We start from the raw sequence: 18,328 nt of genomic DNA, 5'->3' as shown, positions 1-18,328 counted from the left end.
GAGTATTTGAGGGCATTGAAGATTTAGCAGCAACAAAAAGACAACTATTAATGCCTCCAGAGCTTTATTCTAGTGGGAAAGAAGGACAGTCAAGGTAAGTAAATGTTTAGTATTTTAATTTTTAAACACCAGGAACAGATTACCAAGAGACATAGGCTGTCCTTGCTGAGAACTTATTTATTTATTTATTTATTTATTTATTTATTTATTTAGGTTTTTCGAGACAGGGTTTCTCTGTAGCTTTGGAGCCTGTCCTGGAACTAGCTCTTGTAGCCCAGGCTGGCCTCAAACTCAGAGATCCTCCTGCCTCTGCCTGGCAAGTGCTGAGATTAAAGGCGTGCGCCACCACCACCTGGCTAAGAGCTTCTAAGTATGTGTCTCATCAAAATAAGTCTTTCAAAGTCACAAATAAAGTTGGGGAGTGGTGGTGCATGCCTTTTGAGGCAGAAGCAGGCAGATCTCTGTGAGTTCAAGGCCAGCCTGGTCTACAGTTCCAGGATGGCCAAGGCTACACACGGAGAAACTCAGATTTGAAAAACTGAAAACAAGCAAACAAATGATTAGACCCTTGGAAAGAACCAAGTTGTTCTGACTTCCAGAAATGGTTTTCTTTTATTTCAGAAGGGTGTGGTCCTCCTATGACTGGTTCTGGATAAGTGGAATTCCTTGATTTTCTCCTCCTAACTTAGAGATGTCTTCACCCACCTTTTTCTTTTCAAGTCTTTCAGCATAAGACCCTACTCCCTCTAGAGATGGAATCATACACAAAGAATTCCCACTTAGGCCTGGTGTGGCTGTGTAAAGTCTTTTATGTCTTCCTGCTTGGCCGCCATCAGAAAGCACAGAAAATCAATCAGCTTCTAGAGAGATAAGGGCCCCAGCAGCTGTACAGCCATACCACAGGGCCTCAACATTTCTTGTTGCTGTACACCAACCCTGGGGCCTGGAACAACTTCTCTGGGCCTTGTTTTGAAATCTCACTTGTTAAATAAGATATTATACAATAGTCTACAACCCACGGAGCATTGTAGGGATAAAAATAAGTTGATACAGGTGAAAACCAGGAGCAGCAAGACCTGGCACATAGAAAACGCCCAGTGTTCTGCTGGGAAAGTCCTTGACAGCCGTTGTACGCCATGAGAACCAACACTCCCTTTCCTGAAGACCTAATATGTGCCCATCACTATTCTACATCTGGGAGGACACAGTAGAAAACTGCTCTAATGGTTTTCCTTCTAGAGGGGGAAAGTAGACAAACAGACATGTAAACAAGATCATTTCAGACAATGGTAGGTGTAATAGGTTTTCTGCCCAGAAGACAGTGAATGTAGTTTGGAAATCATATCTTTTCAGTGGATTGAGTTTTGGTGAATGCCATCAGGTAGAGCCCTGTGGTAGTTGAATAAGAATGGCCGCAGAGGCGGTGGTGGCACACACCTTTAATCCCAGCACTCGGGAGGCAGAGGCAGGCGGATCTCTGAGTTTGAGGCCAGCCTGGTTTACAAGTTAGTTCCAGGACCGGCTCCAAAGTCATAGAGAAACCCTGTCTCAAAAAAACAAAAACAAGGGCTGGAGAGATGACTCAGTGGTTAAGAGCATTGCCTGCTCTTCCAAAGGTCCTGAGTTCAATTCCCAGCAACCACATGGTGGCTCACAGCCATCTGTAATGGGGTCTGGTGCCCTCTTCTGGCCTTCAGGCATACACACAGACAGAATATTGTATACATAATAAATCTGGTGCCCTCTTCTGGCCTGCAGGCATACACGCAGAAAGAATATTGTATACATAATAAATAAATAAATATTTTGAAAAAACAAAAAACAAAAACAAACAAAAACAACAACAAACAACAACAACAAAGCTTGGTCATTAGGGAGTGGCAGTACTTGAGAGGGAGTAGGAGGTGTAGCCTTGTTAGAGTAGGTGTGGCCTTGTTAGAGGAAGTGTGCCACTAGGGGTGGGCTTTGGGGTTTTAAAAGCCCAAGCCAGTCCCAGTACCTCTCTTTTCCTGCCGCCTTCAGATCCAGATGTGGAAGACTCAGCTTCTCTTCAGATCCAGATGTGGAAGCCTCAGCTTCTCTTCTAGCACCTTATCTGCCTGTGTGCTGCCTTGCCCTCCACCATGCTGTTAAAGGACTAAACCTCTGACATTGTAAGCCAGCCCCAATTAAATGCTTTCCTTTATAGGAGTTGTCTCTCCACAGTGACAGGACACCGACTAACACAATCCCTAATCCACCATGGAAGTGCTTGAAAGCTAGGTAACCATCTCATGTAAATGCCTCCCTTCAGCCTGTAGAGGGAGGACTGATCCCGCTGGTACCATTATGAAGGCCCCCCACAAGTGTGAGACAAGCTCCTCTCTTCTAGGCTGGCTGGCTGGCAGGACTTTGTGAGGCAGCCCTAGCCAATAGATAGACCAGGTACTGGGTATACAGAAGCTGATGTGATGGGAATAAGTGAAGGCAAAGGGAAGTGGAACAACATGCATGGAGGGAAGGCAGGAGGGCTCTGTTGTCTGGGAGACCATTTAACCAACGTGACGGCAAGAGATATGATGGGCTGACCTCAAAAAAGTAAAATAAACAAAGCAGAGCATATTGGAACATGCCCAGAATCCCTGAACCTGGGAGGCAAAGGCAGAAGGCGTACTCTAAATTTTAGGCCAGCCTGTCCTACATAACAAGCTCCAGGTTACCCCAGACCACTTAACTAGACCTGTCTCTGAAACAAAATACAAAATACTATTTACTTGAAGATGACTACAGGGAGGGACTTGGGATGCAGAGGCAGGAAGCTCATGAGTTCCAGGACAGCCTGAGCTATATCAAGACCCTGTCCTATCCTCACCAAATGTGTTTCTCCATCCTATATTGATGGGCATTTGATAGTTTCTAGTTGGAGTTACTATAAATAGCTTTGCTATGAACATTCTTGTTTGTGTCTTTGGGTGAGTATATTTTTGGGGGGTATGTTCATAGAACAGATTTCTGGGCCAAAATAAATGTAGATTTAGCTTGAATAGATACAGTTATTTCCAAGGATAGTCTGGGATTGCTATGCAGATCAGGATGACCTTGAATTTACCACCCCCCCCCCTTCCCCATCTCAGTCTCCTCCAAGCTTATTATGTAAGTTACAGCTGTGGTTAGTATATTAAAAGATGATTTTATCTTAGGGTATTATTGTGATGAAACACCATGACTTGGGGAAGAAAGGGTTTTATTTCATTCACAGTTCCATATACTATCATCAAAGTCAGTGAGGGCAGGAACTCAAACAGGGCAGGAACCTGGAGGCGGGAGCTGATGCAGAGGCCATAGAGGTGTGCTGCTTACTGGCTTGTACCTCATGATTTGCTCAGCAGGCTTTCTTATAGAACCCAGAGCTGCCCACCCAGGGGTGGCTCCAATCATAATGGGCTGAGCCTTCCCATATTGCAGGATATTTGATCACACTGTGAACCCCAAGACTGTGTTATTCACTGGAAAAACCTGTTTCTAGTTGTGGTGTGGAGCCAGGCAGCGGTGGCGCACGCCTTTAATACCAGCACTTAGGAGGCAGAGGCAGACAGATCTCTGATTTTGAGGCCAGCCTGGTCTACAAGAGCTAGTTCCAGGACCGGCTCCAAAGCTACAGAGAAACCTTGTCTCAAAAAACAAAACAAAACAACCCATTTCCAGTTGTGTGACTCAGCTCTACTACATATCTTTAATCCAAGAGCTTTCCAGAAAATCACCTGTAAGTTGTGAGAGGCAGTGCAGGCAAATTGTTGACAGGAAGTGAACATGGAGATTATTAAGAAAAAAACAGAGAGTAAGTCGGAAGGGCAGATGGGAGAGATGCAGGAAGTAGGAGGAAGAAATATTCAGTTTGAGAGGTTTGTTTGAGATGGTGCTGGAGAGAGTTCTGGAACATCTGCTGAGGAGGAAGGTCAGCTGGGGCTTTCTCTGCCTCTCTGAACTAGCAGGCTTCCACCCCAGCATCTGGCTCCCTCATCTTTACTGGTAAACTAGAACAATTGAGATTTTGTTAAAAAACAACATTTTCACTCCAACGCGTAGTATGACCACACAGAGAAATCATACCAGCTGCAGACAAACTGAGAAGCCATCAGATTTGGTTAAGACAACTGAGAGGTCCTCAAGAAGAGAGCTAAGTAATATTAAAAGGAAAAATCTTTCACAGGTTAAGGATGGGAAATATCATAATACAGGCTGTTAGAACTCTGTATGGGGGCCAATTTAGATGCATCAGAGAAACTCATCTGCAGAGTAATTAAAAGATTTAATGCCTGTTGTTAAAAACAACACTGTGGTTGGGTGGTGAGGGGGTACACACCTTTAATTCCAGCACTCAGGAGGCAGAGGCACGTGGATCTCTGAGTTCAAGGCCAACTTGGTCTACAAGAGCTAGTTCCAGGGCAGTTAGTAGGGCTGCTATACAGAGAAACCCGGTCTCAGAAAAACAGAAAAACACTGCTCTGGATGTAACAAAAGCCTCAGTAGCTTAAAAAAAATTAAGGAGCTCTAAAAAAGCTGCAGAGAAACCCTGTCTCGAAAAACCAAAAAAAAAAAGAAAAAAAAATTAAGGAGAGGCCAGAAAATAAGTATGCTATAAATGATCAGTGATCAAAGCTAAAAACACAAATAAATGGCATTGAAATTGAAGGTTTAGTTGGCATAGGAGTAGATATGAAAATTTCATCCAAATCTTGGTGTCCAGATTGGACTCTTCAGTGGGTAAATATTTAACTTCTAGGGATTGGAAGTTTATCTCAGGTAAAACTGTTGTGGGATAATCCTTTTGTACACTGAAAGGACTTGTCACTCCTATTAGTTTAATAAAACGCTGATTGTCCAGTAACCAGGCAGGAAGTATAGGTGGGGCAACCAGACTAAAAGAATTCTGGGAAGAGAAAAGGCAGAGAGTCAGTTACCAGTCAGACCAAGAGGAAGCAAGATGATATGCCTTTCTGAGAAAAGGTACCAAGCCACATGACTAACATAGATAGGAATTATAGGTTATTTTAAGTTATAAGAACTAGTTAAAAATAAGCCTGAGCTAATAGGTCAACCAGTTTATACTTTATATCAGCCTCTGTGTGTTTCTTTGGGGCTGAACGGCTATGGGACTGGGTAGAACAGAGAAACTTCCATCTACATAAAACAAAGTGTGAGATGGGTTGAATTTATAGGGCCAGAGGAACAAAAAGGAAAATTAAAGCTGTATGTGACTCATATAGTCATGAATTTATGGGAAAGTGATTTCCTGCACCAATGGAAAACACAGATTAATGTTCCTCCAATCTCAGAAACAAACCATGAAATAAAGAATGCTTCCGAGAAAAATAGTAAAAGGTATATTATCAAGAACAGTCACATAACTGGGAGGCGGTGGCATGTGCCTTTCATCTCAGCACCCGGGAGGCAGAGGGAGATGGGTCTCGGTGAGTTCGAGGCCAGCCTGATCTACAGAGCTAGTTCCAGGACAGACTCCAAAGCTACAGAGAAACCCTGTCTCAAAAATAAATAAATAAATAAATAAATAAATAAATAAATAAATACACACACACACACAAAAAACCAAAAACCACAAAAAAAACCCAGTCCCAGACTGTTCAGGTTTTTAAGTAAACAGGACACAACAGCTGTTGCTGCTGTCCTTTCAAGGTGCCCAACTGTCCCACCTTTAAAATGGTTAACTGATGTGGGCGGAACTGTGTGTGCATTTGACATCAGAAAAATTATAGGCACTAGAACAGCTGGAGCAGGAGCAACTGAACGCTCATATTGAAGAACTGAACAGTTCTTGGGTTTCTTCTATTTTTGCCATTAAAAAGAAATCTGGAAAATGGAGAATGTTAGCAGATTTAAGAGCCATAAATAAGATGATTTAGTCAATGGATTCTTTACAGTCTGGAATTCCCTTGCTTTCTTTATTACCTATAATAGTGATTGATTTAAAAGACTGTGTTTTTACTATACCTTTACAAGAATAGGGTAAATTCAGAGATTTTTAGTCCTAAAATTGCCAAATACAACCAAGCTGAGCACTGTGGAAAGCTTGACAGAAATAGCTCCATTATTGTAAATAGTTAAAACCTTTCCTTCCTACTTAGATAAGAAGGAGGAGGTCAATTGGCTACACCGGGACTCCTTCCAGCTGAAGTCTCCACCGCTGCACCACTGCCACGGCCACTATTCCCCCCCCCCCCCCCCCCCCCCCCCCGCCATTGAGGTTGGCAACCAATCAGAACAGGGCTCTTTAACGGTTTTGTTGTTGTTGCTTGTTCTCTTTTGCTATTTATTTATTTGTTTGTTTGTTTGTTTGTTTCTGATAGAGGGTCTCACCATGTAACCCTGGCTGTCCTGGAACTTGCTTGCTAGATAGAATAGGATAGGCTGGCTTCGAACTCACAGAGATCTGCCTACCTCTGCCTTCCGAGTGCTGGGATTAAATGCGCTCATCCCTACATTTAGTCTACCTTTGTGTAGACTTGAAGAGATTTTTTTTTTTTTACTTTTTAGGTGTATGGGTCTGTGTGTATGTGCACTGTGTATGTCCAACCCCTGAACAAACCTGGTAGCAAGTGGAAGCCAGAAGAGGATGTGGGCTTTTGTGAAACTGGAGCTATAGACAGTTGTGAGCCTCCATATGGGTGCTGGGAATGGAACCCAAGCACTCTAGAATTCACTGCTACTGAGCTGTCTCTCCATCACCTACTCTTGGCTGTTTAAGAGAAGGGCTCACTGGATAGCTCACTGACTACCCTTCTACCTCAGTCCTGAGTACACTGTAGCACCTGCACCCTTCCCTGCCGTGTACACACATCATCCACACATGCACATACACACAATAATAACAAGTACACTTTTAAAAAGAAAATAAGAAACCAGCAATGGCGGTTCGTGCCTTTAATTCCAGCTCTCAGGAGACAGAGGCGGGGGGATCTCTGAGTTTAAGACCAGACTGGTCTAATTAGCAAGCTCCAGGAGCTTGTTTCAATAAACAGACAACAACAAAAAAAATGAAACAAAGTTAAATATGAATATGTAGATATTGTGATTTGAGTAAAAGCTAGTATCAGGAGTTAGGGAAACTGGCTCAGCTGCCAATGTTTTATGAGTGTGTATGAAGCCCTCAGTTTTATCCCAGGAACCCAAATGATGGAAGGAGAGAACAAGCTCCCCACAAGCTGTCTGTCCTCCAGCCTCCACATGTACACTGTGGCATGCAACTGGGCCGCCAGGACATATAAACATTTAAAATTACTTTAAAAACCTAAGTTGTCGGGGCTGGAGAGATGACTCAGTGGCTAAAAGCACTGTCTGTGCTTCCAGGGGACCTTGGTTCAATTCCCAGCATCCACAAGGCAACCAACAACTGTCTGTATTTCCTGTTCCTGGGGATCCCATACCCTCACTCAGATGCATGCCTCCAAAACATCAGTATACATAAAATAAAAATAAATAAATCATTAAAAAATAAGTTGTCCAGCTGTGGAATGACCAGTCTTTTCCTGGACACATTTTCTCCCATAGTGACAGGGCTTTAGGGTGCTCTCAACCCCCAGACTCCTGTGAGATTTCCTGCAGAAATTCTAATTTTAAGATCTCGTTTTTCCATATTTTAGGGTCCCTTTCCATGGCTACATTTGTCAGGATTGGTTTGTACATAGTGTAGGGCCTTACTTTGTTTCAGCCTGCCGCTGAACTCTTGAGTTCAAGGTATCTCTACCTGTTTCATCTCCTCAAGTAGCTGCCATCACTAATTTCCTAATCAGGACCTCAGCTCAGAGATTCGGCCACAGGCCCAGCCAATTTAGAAGTTAAGCAGAGCTGTCTGTGTTGGCTCAGCTCTTAGTGGAAGACTCAGGACAAGGAAGCTCACATTAGGGAGAGGAAAGGCTGGGGTGCTGGTAGGGATGGTCAGCCTTCAGTTAACTGTTTATTTTTGTTCTTTAGTACCTATATTTCAGGCTATGTCTTCAGTTGCTTACATATATCAATACACACACACCCACCACCGCTAGGTTAATGCTTTCCTGACTTAAAAATTAAAAATATAGCTGGGCGGTGGTGGCGCACGCCTTTAATCCCAGCACTCGGGAGGCAGAGGCAGGTGGATCTCTGTGAGTTCGAGACCAGCCTGGTCTACAAGAGCTAGTTCCAGGACAGGCTCCAAAGCCACAGAGAAACCCTGTCTCGAAACACCAAAAAAAAAAAAAAAAAAAAAAAAAAAAAAAAAAAAAAAAATTAAAAATATACAATTTTGTAATACTTGCAAACTTTTAGTTTGCTCTGAAACACAAACATTAACTTCATGAAAGGTGGTGATTCACATCTTCAAAAATTAAAATCATCAAATGAGGAGTCTCTCAACCTTACTAGGATACCCTAGGTCCAGAAGCTCTGTTTTTGATCTTGGGATATGTCAGAATTGTTAGGGAAACTTACATTTAGTTCATTTAAAAATATATTCATGCAGTAGATGTCAGAAGAGAAAGAAGACCACACCAGGTATTGTTAAAGTCCCAATTACTTGTAGCCAGGTGTGGCAGTGCCTACCTGTAAATGCCCACACTTAGGAGGTAGAGGCAAGAGGACAGGGAGTTCAAGGCTTGCCTACTCTATATATTGAGTTGGAGGTCACCCTGAGGTACACACACAAGCCCCTGCCTCAGAGAGTTGGGGGAGGAAGAAGGTGTCAAGAAATAAAAGAGAGGACCATTGCCGGAAGCGTCTCTTTGAGAGCTGAAAGGATGGACGCCAATGCCCAAAAGGAGGAAAGCATTTCTGTAGGAGGAGAGCTACTTCCTCCCGTGAGAGAAGATGAAGAGAGACAGAAAGGATCGGTAAGTTGGCAATGTGGTGGAAATGTGATGTCTTAGTTTGCTTTCTTTTGCTGAAATCAAAACCATAAATAAAAGCAATTAGGAGAGGAAAGGGTTTATTTTATCTTTCAGTCCTCAAGGTGGCAGGGACTCAAGGTGGGAACCTGGAGGTGGGAACTATAGTAGACTATAAAGGAATATAGCTTCTGGAATGTTCCTCCTGGCTTGCTCAGTTTGTCTTCTTACACGTCTCAGAAGTACCTGCTCAGGGCTAGGTTGACCACAGCTGCCTACCCCTTTGCATATCAATCATCAATCAAGAACAGGCCCACAGGCTTGCTTGCAGGCCAATCTAATAGAGCCGGTTCCTCAAATTGAAGTTCCCTCTTTCTAGATGACCTTGGCTTCTGTCAAGGTTAAAAAAAAAAGAAAAGAAAAAAGAAAATCTAACCAGGCTAGGTGATAAGGAACTTCTCTTTTGCTTCTGTCTTCTCAATGAAAAGTGATCCAAGACCATAAAATGGAGTTGAATGAAAAGGCGGAGCAGATGTTTTAGGAGTAGACAGGGTGTGACAGTTACCTTACTTTCCCGTGTTTTTGCCAATATGAAGCATCATTGACGGACAGCGAGAAACCTTAAATGGACTATTCACTTTCAGTGTTCCCGAGCTGTTGTTTCTATGTTGCTATTGAGTACTACAACGGGCCACAACTTCTGTGGCTGCTTTGTTATAGTGTGTGTGGGGTGTGTGTGTGTGTGTGTGTGTGTGTGTGTGTAAGCTTGCTTTCACATGTGTGCATAGAGGTCAGGGGGACTACTTGTAGGGCTTGGTTCTCACAGTGTGTGTATAATGGATTAAATTTACATCTTTAGCGCCTATTACCTGCTGTGTCATCTTTCTTGTAGGACCCTGTAGCTCAGGCTTTCCTGAATATTTTCCTTTTTTTTTTTTTTAAAGTTGATTGAACCCAGTGAGTTGGAAAGTCACAGACACAGGGGGCTAACTACATTGTAATATAAATTGGATTAAACGTGGCTAAAGTTATTTAATCTTTTTTTTCAATGCGGTTGTTAGATTAACCTACATATATTTGCATACATTTCTAGTATCTGTGTAACACTGTTCTAGAATCTAGCACAGAACCCTGTTCTGTTTTATTGTATTGAATAACCTATACAAGACAATAAATTGGTTTAGAGATATTGTCTCAGACTTCCATTAGGAAAATGGTAACAGTTTTATCCTAGAACTGGGAAGGTTTGATTCTAGTGAAGTCACTGGAAACAATGGGTTACCTTAGCCACAATCATCTTCTGGGCGTAATTTTGTTCCTCAGGTATTTAATATCTGAGGCCTGCGTGTTTATGGTAACTACACCAGGAAAGTACGGTGTCATGGAACTTGTCTTCTGTTTGGTGCTAGGGGAAGGGAGAAAAGGATGGGAGGCAGGAGTCAGGGAGTCAGCCCGGAACGTTCAACTAAGGACCGGAGACGCGGGCTTCTCCAGGCGACGTCACTAGGACGCGACGGCTACACTTCCAGAAGCAGTGGCACATGCGGTCCCACGGTGAAGTCCAGTTCCGGGACAATAGGACACACCACTCTTGAGGTCCCGGGAGGCTTGGGTCTCAGCATCCCTGACCCAGGTTTAGCACCGCAGGGCACAAGGGCCAGAGCCCTAAGAGCCCCAGCAGGAACTTCTAAGAGCTGAACATCAGCGCGGCACGTGCTAATCCTCGCCGGAGTCCCGGCGATTGGCTGTGACGTAACTTCCGGCGTGAGCGGCGAAAGCCGGGAGGGCGAGCGAGAGAGCTAGCAGGCAGCAGGCGGCAGGCGGGCGGGTGGCCGGCCGGCACGGAGGGAGGGAACGAGCAAGCGGTGAGCAAGCCAGCGAGGGCGGCCGGGTCCCGAGGGCAGTGGAGATTCCTCAGGCCCCTCCGGCGCCCTCCCCGGAGTCCACAGCGCCTCCAGCACCCAGCGGAGCGGACACGGTCCTGCCCGGCCATGGCCTCGTTGCTGAAGGTGGATCAGGAAGTGAAGCTCAAGGTAGCGGCACAGCTCCGGGCCTCCTCATCCCTCCCTTCGAACCCCCCAGCAGTCGGACTTGCTCCCTACTCCCCATGTCGTCTTTGTCTCCCTGGGGACACCAGCTCTGAGCTTCCGCTCTGCTCAACCCAGCCCCCCACGCCTGGAGACGGCATTGGAGAAGACGATGTAGGGTGGCTTTCTGCCCTGCTTCTGGTGATGGAGCGCACCGGGTTCTCCTCCGCGAACACGTGTTAAACTCAGTACTTTAGGCTAGTGACAGGTGGAAGTCCCCCGGCCCAGCTACGTCCCCGCCCCCGGACGCTGTCCCTGTCCCTGCCTTTGGAGGCTAGCCTGCTGCGCACGACCGGCCAGGTCTGGGTGGGAGTTGGCACGTTTGTGAGCTCATGCCTTTCAGTCTGGCCATTGTCTGCTTATCAAATTCAGAGGATTTCAGACAACCGGAGGGAGGGAGGGAGGGAGGGTGGGGAGGAAGGTGGAAAGGGAGAAGAGCCTCCAGCCCCGACAGACTCTCCTGAGATGGAGAGATGGATCCTCAAAAAAATAAAGTATTTGCAGTCTGGGGGCCTCTCACCTTCTGATTATAATTTCAAGGTGAGGGCGAGACAGTTGGATTTGGGGTTCCCCATCTTACCCTTGTGTCACCTGGCATTGAATTGCTCTCTGTTGATTTTAGGTTGATTCTTTCAGGGAGCGGATCACAAGTGAGGTGAGAGAAAAGAGGTGGTGTTGGTTCCCAGCTGGGGGTTTCCCAACAAGAGTTATCCATAGGGAGTGACTAGCCCACGTTTATTAATTCGGTGTATTTTCTCTGTCTAGGCAGAAGACTTGGTGGCAAATTTTTTCCCAAAGAAGTTACTAGAACTTGATAGTTTTTTGAAGGTGAGAAGTTACTTCTTGAAACCACCTCTTTAGTTCCAGTCTTTGAGACAAATGGGGCAGACTGTGTGTTGATTCTGTTCTCTTGTGTATTTATGAAGCTCTCGTTTCTTTTCTTTCACAAGAAATTCTTCGCTCACTCACGCTCTCTTTGCTCGCTCTCTTTGCTCTCTCTTTGCTCACTCTCTTTGCTCTCTCTCTCTCTTTTAACTTACACTAATACTGTTTTGGGGTGAATGTCTCTCTTTCAGGAACCAATCCTAAATATCCATGACCTAACTCAGATCCACTCAGACATGAATCTCCCAGTCCCTGACCCCATTCTCCTCACCAATAGCCACGATGGACTGGATGGTGTGAGTGTCTTGCATTTATGTTTGTGTTTTTAGTATTTTATTTCTTGGTAAGCCTGGGGATGTGCAGAGGACGTGGGCTTTGCTTCTGGGATCTGGGGTTCTGTTTTAGGTGGTTATGGTGACTCCAGAATACTACGTTTTGGACTTTTAGTTTCCTTTTTAGCAAGGTGAGTATTTTAGTGCTGCTCCTAGTGTTGGCCTGGGATTTTAGTTCTAAACTAGGATTTTGATTTTTCCCAGCTACCTGGCTTTCCCTGTGCTCCTGAATAGGACTTTTCTGTTGAGTGTGTTGTGTCTTATGGTGGGAAGAGAAGCTCTTCTTGCCACATAGCTGCAGTCACTGTTTTTACTCTCTCTGTAGCACCTGAACTTTGTTTTGTTTTGGATGGGGTCTCACTATATAACCCTGGCTAGCTTGGAACTCCCTATGTAGATTAGGCCGGGTCAGCCTCAAACTCACTGAGCTCTTCCTGCCTCTGCTCTCTGAGTGCCGGGTTGAAGTGTGTACACCACCATGCCAGCTAATACCTATTCTGTATTAGTTCCATGTCTACATTGTGTTGTAACACCAGTGATACTATAGTTTTGTCTAGATTCCTGTGATATATATATTTTTTTTAATTACTGGCTTTTAGAACTGTCTTAATTATAACTAAGCTGGTCCTGATGGTTTAGTACTCAGCTTGTCTGAGGAAGGAGAGTTGTGAGTTCAAGACAAGCCTGGGATACATAGTGAATTGAGGGCTTGTTGGGACACATACTGGGATCCTTTTTCCGACACAAAGCAAAATAAATTTTCAATTAAGGGAGGAACTATCTTAATTGCTTGTATCCTTAACTCCCACTATTACTTCTAGCATATAGAAGGTACTGTTCTGAATTTGTTGATTGAATATTGCTTTTATTTTAGAACCAACAAATTTGTGCATACTCCCCTTATTCTCTACCTGCCTTGATTGCTCTCCTCCTGTTTTTTTAAAAGCTGTATTATATGTATAGTGTTCCATCTGCACGAATGCCTGCAGGCCAGAAGAGGGTTCCAGGTTTCATTACAGATGGTTGTGAGCTACCATATGGTTGCTGAGAATTGAACTCAGGACCTCTGAAGAGCAAACCTCTGAGCCATCTCTCCAGCCCCTTCTTCCTGTTTTTTAAAAATAGAATTTTTCCTGCTCCTTGACTGCTTCAGAAGCAAACGCTGCTTATTCAGCATGTGGGTAGGGGGCACACTGGCTCTTTTCCTTCTGCCATGTTGGTCCTAGAGATCAAACTGGGGTTGTCAAACTTGGTAATACGTGTCCCCACCTGCTGAAGTGCTCCACTGGCCCCTTTGATACTTTGTAAATTTTATTTGTGTTGTATTTGTTGAAAATTTGGCCTTCCTAGATAGAGTGTGTTTTGTTGAAGTTTTTATGGCAAGAGCCTCTTTTAAAAGCTTTATATATTGGTGCAGAAATTAATAAGATAACCTATAGGGGCCAAGAATGGATTAAACCTGTATAATATCTTGTAATGGGCATGTGCTGCTGAATGCAAGCTAATTCCTGCTTCTTTGTACCCTTAGCCCACTTACAAGAAGCGCAGGTTGGATGAATGTGAAGAGGCCTTCCAAGGTAAGAGCTGGCCCCTAATTTAGGCTGACTAGCAATCCTGAGAAATAATGTGGTTCAAAAAGTGAGAATCGCCGGGCGGTGGTGGCGCACGCCTTTAATCCCAGCACTCGGGAGGCAGAGGCAGGCGGATCTCTGTGAGTTCGAGGCCAGCCTGGTCTACAAGAGCTAGGTCCAGGACAGGCTCTAAAAAAGCTGCAGAGAAACCCTGTCTCGCAAAACAAAACAAAACAAAAAAAAAAAAAAAAAAAAAAAAAAAAAAAAAAAAAAAGTGAGAATCAACACTTAGTGTCTTCCTACAGTGGTCCTTACTTCGTCTCCTAGTACCCCAGGAGGGTCTGACTTGGTGCAGAAGCCACACTTCACACTTGTACAGAAGTCCATGTTCCGTGTCATTTCCCCTCTGCAGTGGTAGTAAAGGACCGTGGAATCACTTAGCTTGAGAAAGATAAAAGGCAAAGGTCACTTCATCTTCTAGGTCTAGGAAAGAGGAAAAGATGGAGGGTGCGTTCACTTTTCTACTCCCCTGAACATGTGACTTTGTTGTGTCTTCCAGGAACCAAGGTGTTTGTGATGCCCAACGGGATGTTGAAAAGCAACCAGCAGCTGGTGGACATTATTGAGAAAGTAAAACCTGAGATTCGGCTGCTGATCGAGAAATGTAACACGGTGAGGCACGGGCTAGTGACCTATGACTGGACCCAAATAGCTCCACTTGACCTATGGATGGGTGGGGCTGGCAGGTTAAGTCTCTCGATTACTCTGTTTCTGACATCTGTCCTCAGCAACAAGCATCGTGTGCCAAGGTCCTTCTACATGAATTTTGTCTTCTCACACTCTAGGTCAAAATGTGGGTACAGCTCTTGATTCCCAGAATAGAAGATGGGAACAACTTCGGGGTATCTATTCAGGTAATGTGTCCCCTACCTTGTCTCTCTGGTGCTGCTGTAGGGTGATGTGGAGGTATAACTTGACTCACCTGTTCTTCCCCACAGGAGGAGACAGTTGCAGAACTAAGAACTGTCGAGAGTGAAGCTGCATCTTACCTGGACCAGATTTCTAGGTAGGGCTGCTTGGGCTGCACCTGGGAGTTGAACTGTTGAAGTGGGAGACATGTTCAGTGTCCCCTTCAGTTGCCTCTCTTTTTTCCTCCTTCCAGATACTATATTACAAGAGCCAAATTGGTTTCTAAAATAGCTAAATATCCCCATGTGGTAAGTAGGGGTTTTGGGGTCTGAGGTAGGGGTGGCAGGATAGGTAGGGTACTAGGAATGAGCTGTCTCTGGGCATTTGGGCCTTGGCAGACGAGCTCCCCTCCTTCCCGTGCAGGAGGACTATCGCCGCACTGTCACAGAGATCGACGAGAAAGAGTACATCAGCCTCCGTCTCATCATTTCAGAACTACGGAATCAGTATGTGAGTAAAGCCAGTCCCTGCCCGTAGCTGTCCTGGCTTCGCTTATTTCTCTGGTAATTTCTGGGAAGCTGAATGGCCAGGATCTGCCTATAATCCCAACTGCTCAGGAGACTAAGCAGGAGGCCAGCCTAGGTGCATGAATAACTGTTCATCAGTTGGGTATGGAGAACATGAACTCGCTGAGGAAGTCTAGTTGTTTCTGTTCTATCTAGGTGGAGGTGTTATACAGTGTGGGTCTTGGAATCAGAAAGATAGCTTTGTAACCAAAGCTTTCATGTAATGAGTGATTTGTTTTCTTTTGTTGTTTGGTTTTTAGACAGGGTCTCACTTTGTAGTCCAGGCTGACCTGAAGCTCACTGTGTTGGTGTCAAGACTCACTGATTCTGTCTCCCAAGTGCTGTGTTAAAAGATGTGTGCCACCATAACCAACCAGTTTTTTTTTATTATTTTTATTATTATTATTATTATCATCATCATCATCATCTCTGTGTATCAGTATGTGCATGTGTGAGAGTGCAGGTAGCTGGGGTTACTGGAAGATGTCAGACTCCTGGAATTGGAGTTAGTGGCAGTTGTGAGTTGCCTGACATGGGTGCTAGGTACTGAGTTCCAGTCCTCTGCAAGAGCAGTGCCTGCTCCTGGCTGCTGAGCCATCCCTGCAGCCCAGAAAGTGTGTTCTTGATCATGTTCAAGCTCAGACTTGGGAGTTAAGATTACAACTACAAAGATGGGTTTTAGCAGTAAATGAGGCTGCACATTAAAGGACTTTTGAAAAAAGATTTATTTATTATGTATACAGTGTTCTGCCTGCAGATCTCATTACAGATGGCTGTGAGCCACCATGTGGTTACTGGGAATTGAACTCAGGACCTCTGGAAGAGCAGTCAGTGCTCTTAACCTCTGAGCCATCTCTCCAACCCTAAAAGACTTCTTATACTTGTTAGTGTGGTAAATATTGGTAGCCCGCTCGAGGAATGAATCTAGGGGGTAGTGTTTCCCCCTTCACTAGGTCAAGTGATAGAATTAAGTAAGATGAGTTATTGCTTGATGAGGTAGAGGTTGAAGAAATGAATGATTCCCTGGCCTTTCCTTTCACAGGTCACTCTACATGACATGATCCTGAAGAATATTGAGAAAATCAAACGGCCCCGGAGCAGCAATGCAGAGACACTGTACTGAGGCCAGGGCCAGGGCCAGGGGACTCTGTGAGTCTGGCTCAAGACCGACATTGCCTTGGTTTGTTACATGACTATCGTGATGGGGAAACTGGCTGGAAATAGTAACCACACCTCTCTGTTTTTAGTTAGAGTCTAATGAAACTCTCATCTAGTTCTGTGATGTGTTTACCTCTTTTTTCAGGCCTCAGGAACTCTTCTATCTACTTCCCCAAACCCCACACCCAGCCTGTCCTAATTTCTGGAGAACTCCAGATTTGTGCGAGATATTGGCACAAGAATAATTGTGGGGTTTTTGTTTTTTCTTCCCTTCCCTTCCTCCCCTTGTTTTAAGTTTTGTGTTAAAAGCTGGAGGAACTGTAGGGAAAGTGTTAGGTGTCTTTTAGGGGGAGTGGAGGTGGAAGGGACATCTTCCTGTCACAAGGCCAGTGTCTATTGCTTCTGTGGGACTTTGGGTCCTGCCTACTGCAGCTGCCCTGGCGATGCCCTGGGGCTCTCTACCTGTGCTACCCCTCCTTGAACCTGACCGTGACAAGAGATACCTTAGGCCTTCAGCTGCATCCCTAGAGCTCCTTTGGATGTTTTTATAACTGGGGTTTTCACAGATATTGTGTACACTTGTACACACACATAGGGACATGTATACATGCTTCCTGCTCCATTATAGAACGTAGCCTTCCTTCCTGCACCACTACCCCCTCAGCCCCTGTCACACGCAACACCTCAGCAGGTGACAGTTGTCTTAGTCATCCACCCAGGCAAGTCCCAGGCCCACCCTCTCTTCTGATAATGTAGCCGTTGGTGCCCAGGGTAAGTTGAAGGAGAACTGAGAGCCGAGGAGCAGAGGGCTCATGAAGGCCTTTCCTCTGTGACTCAGGTTCTTTGGTGTTATGCAAAAGCTGGCCCCTCTGGCCCTCACTTGCCCTTCTCCTAGGCCAGCTTGTGCATTGGATAGGGTGTGGGCAGCTATGAGGTCCAGAGGCTGCTACTCCTCGCTGTGCTTTCCCTTTGGGAAATATTTCTCATATTTATAGTATTGTGCTTCCAGGGAAAGCAGTAATTCATGTGTATATGTATCTGTGCACATACACACGTGGCCGTGTGTGTGTGTTCGTGTGTGTGTGTGTATAAATATGCTGCGAAGGTCAAACCCATAGAAGAGTTGCCTCTTTCGAATCTTCCAGAGATCTCACTTGTTACAGCTTTTGTGTTAACCCCATTAGCCCCCAGCTTTTTAAGTGAGAGTTGGTATCTGCAGTTAACCTGCCAGGGACTCTCAGTGTCTATTTGGCTTTTACTCCTCTCTGTCTTCCAACTCCCAATCATATTCCACCTGGGATGCACCATTTCACTCCCAGTATTCTATAGAAAAGGAGTCAGGATGCTCTCTTCCCATGAATAGTGCTCAGTAACAAACCAATTGCATTTCAGTTGGGCAGTACTCCTACCCACCCCTCAGATCCCTTCCAGCTAAACTCCTCCCCTCCCACCATGTGTTTCTCAGCTTCCCTTGTTGTTTGACTGTTCCACTGCCCCTCCTCACCCTACCAACCTCGGATTGTAATGTAAAATTCTTTTACCATGTCAAGAAATTATTAAAAATACAGGTACTTTGACCTCTTTTTAAAGCTGCAGACCCTTGTGCCATACTCTGGCGACTGAGGGACATAGTGGTCACGTGTGAGCGTTCAGACACCCACCTTCACAGATGCCCTAGCCAGCCTGCTGTGTGTACACTTGCTATTGAACTCTTGTATCATGGTGGCAAGAGTGAAGCTTCTATGCTGGGCGGTGGTGGCGCACACCTTTAATCCCAGCACTCCGGAGGCAGAGGCAGGCGGATCTCTGTGAGTTCGAGGCCAGCCTGGTCTACAAGAGCTAGTTCCAGGACAGGCTCCAAAGCTACAGAGAAACCCTGTCTCGAAAAAACCAAGAAGAAAAAAGAGCGAAGCTTTTGACCAGAGAGGGAGGTGGTTCCTGCTTTGTTTTGAAGATAAATTGTGTGAA

The 18,328-nt window shown here is 45.1% G+C and overlaps 1 protein-coding gene across 1 annotated transcript; it reads left to right on the top strand.

Annotated features, from left to right (window-relative positions):
- The first annotated feature begins 10,604 nt into the window (after positions 1-10,604).
- Psme3 (proteasome activator subunit 3) lies at positions 10,605-17,949 on the top strand. The gene is made up of 11 exons (XM_038328791.1): positions 10,605-10,885; positions 11,562-11,594; positions 11,705-11,767; positions 12,016-12,120; positions 13,685-13,733; positions 14,287-14,399; positions 14,573-14,641; positions 14,726-14,793; positions 14,890-14,944; positions 15,060-15,146; positions 16,245-17,949. The coding sequence occupies exons 1-11, from the start codon at positions 10,844-10,846 to the stop codon at positions 16,323-16,325; spliced, it is 765 nt and encodes a 254-aa protein (XP_038184719.1). The 5' UTR covers positions 10,605-10,843; the 3' UTR covers positions 16,326-17,949.
- The last annotated feature ends 379 nt before the right edge of the window (positions 17,950-18,328 follow it).

This window comes from Arvicola amphibius, chromosome 4 (assembly GCF_903992535.2).
Source record: "Arvicola amphibius chromosome 4, mArvAmp1.2, whole genome shotgun sequence".
Lineage (NCBI taxonomy): Eukaryota > Metazoa > Chordata > Mammalia > Rodentia > Cricetidae > Arvicola > Arvicola amphibius.
This window is presented reverse-complemented; position numbering and strand designations above follow the sequence as displayed.

Excerpts from the sequence above, each read along its gene's own strand:
- Psme3 (XM_038328791.1), top strand. The coding sequence starts at position 10,844 with ATGGCCTCGTTGCTGAAGGTGGATCAGGAAGTGAAGCTCAAG. Across the intron at positions 14,642-14,725 it reads ACTTCGGGGTATCTATTCAG|GAGGAGACAGTTGCAGAACT; the intron begins GTAATGTGTCCC and ends TCTTCCCCACAG. Across the intron at positions 14,794-14,889 it reads TACCTGGACCAGATTTCTAG|ATACTATATTACAAGAGCCA; the intron begins GTAGGGCTGCTT and ends TCCTCCTTCCAG.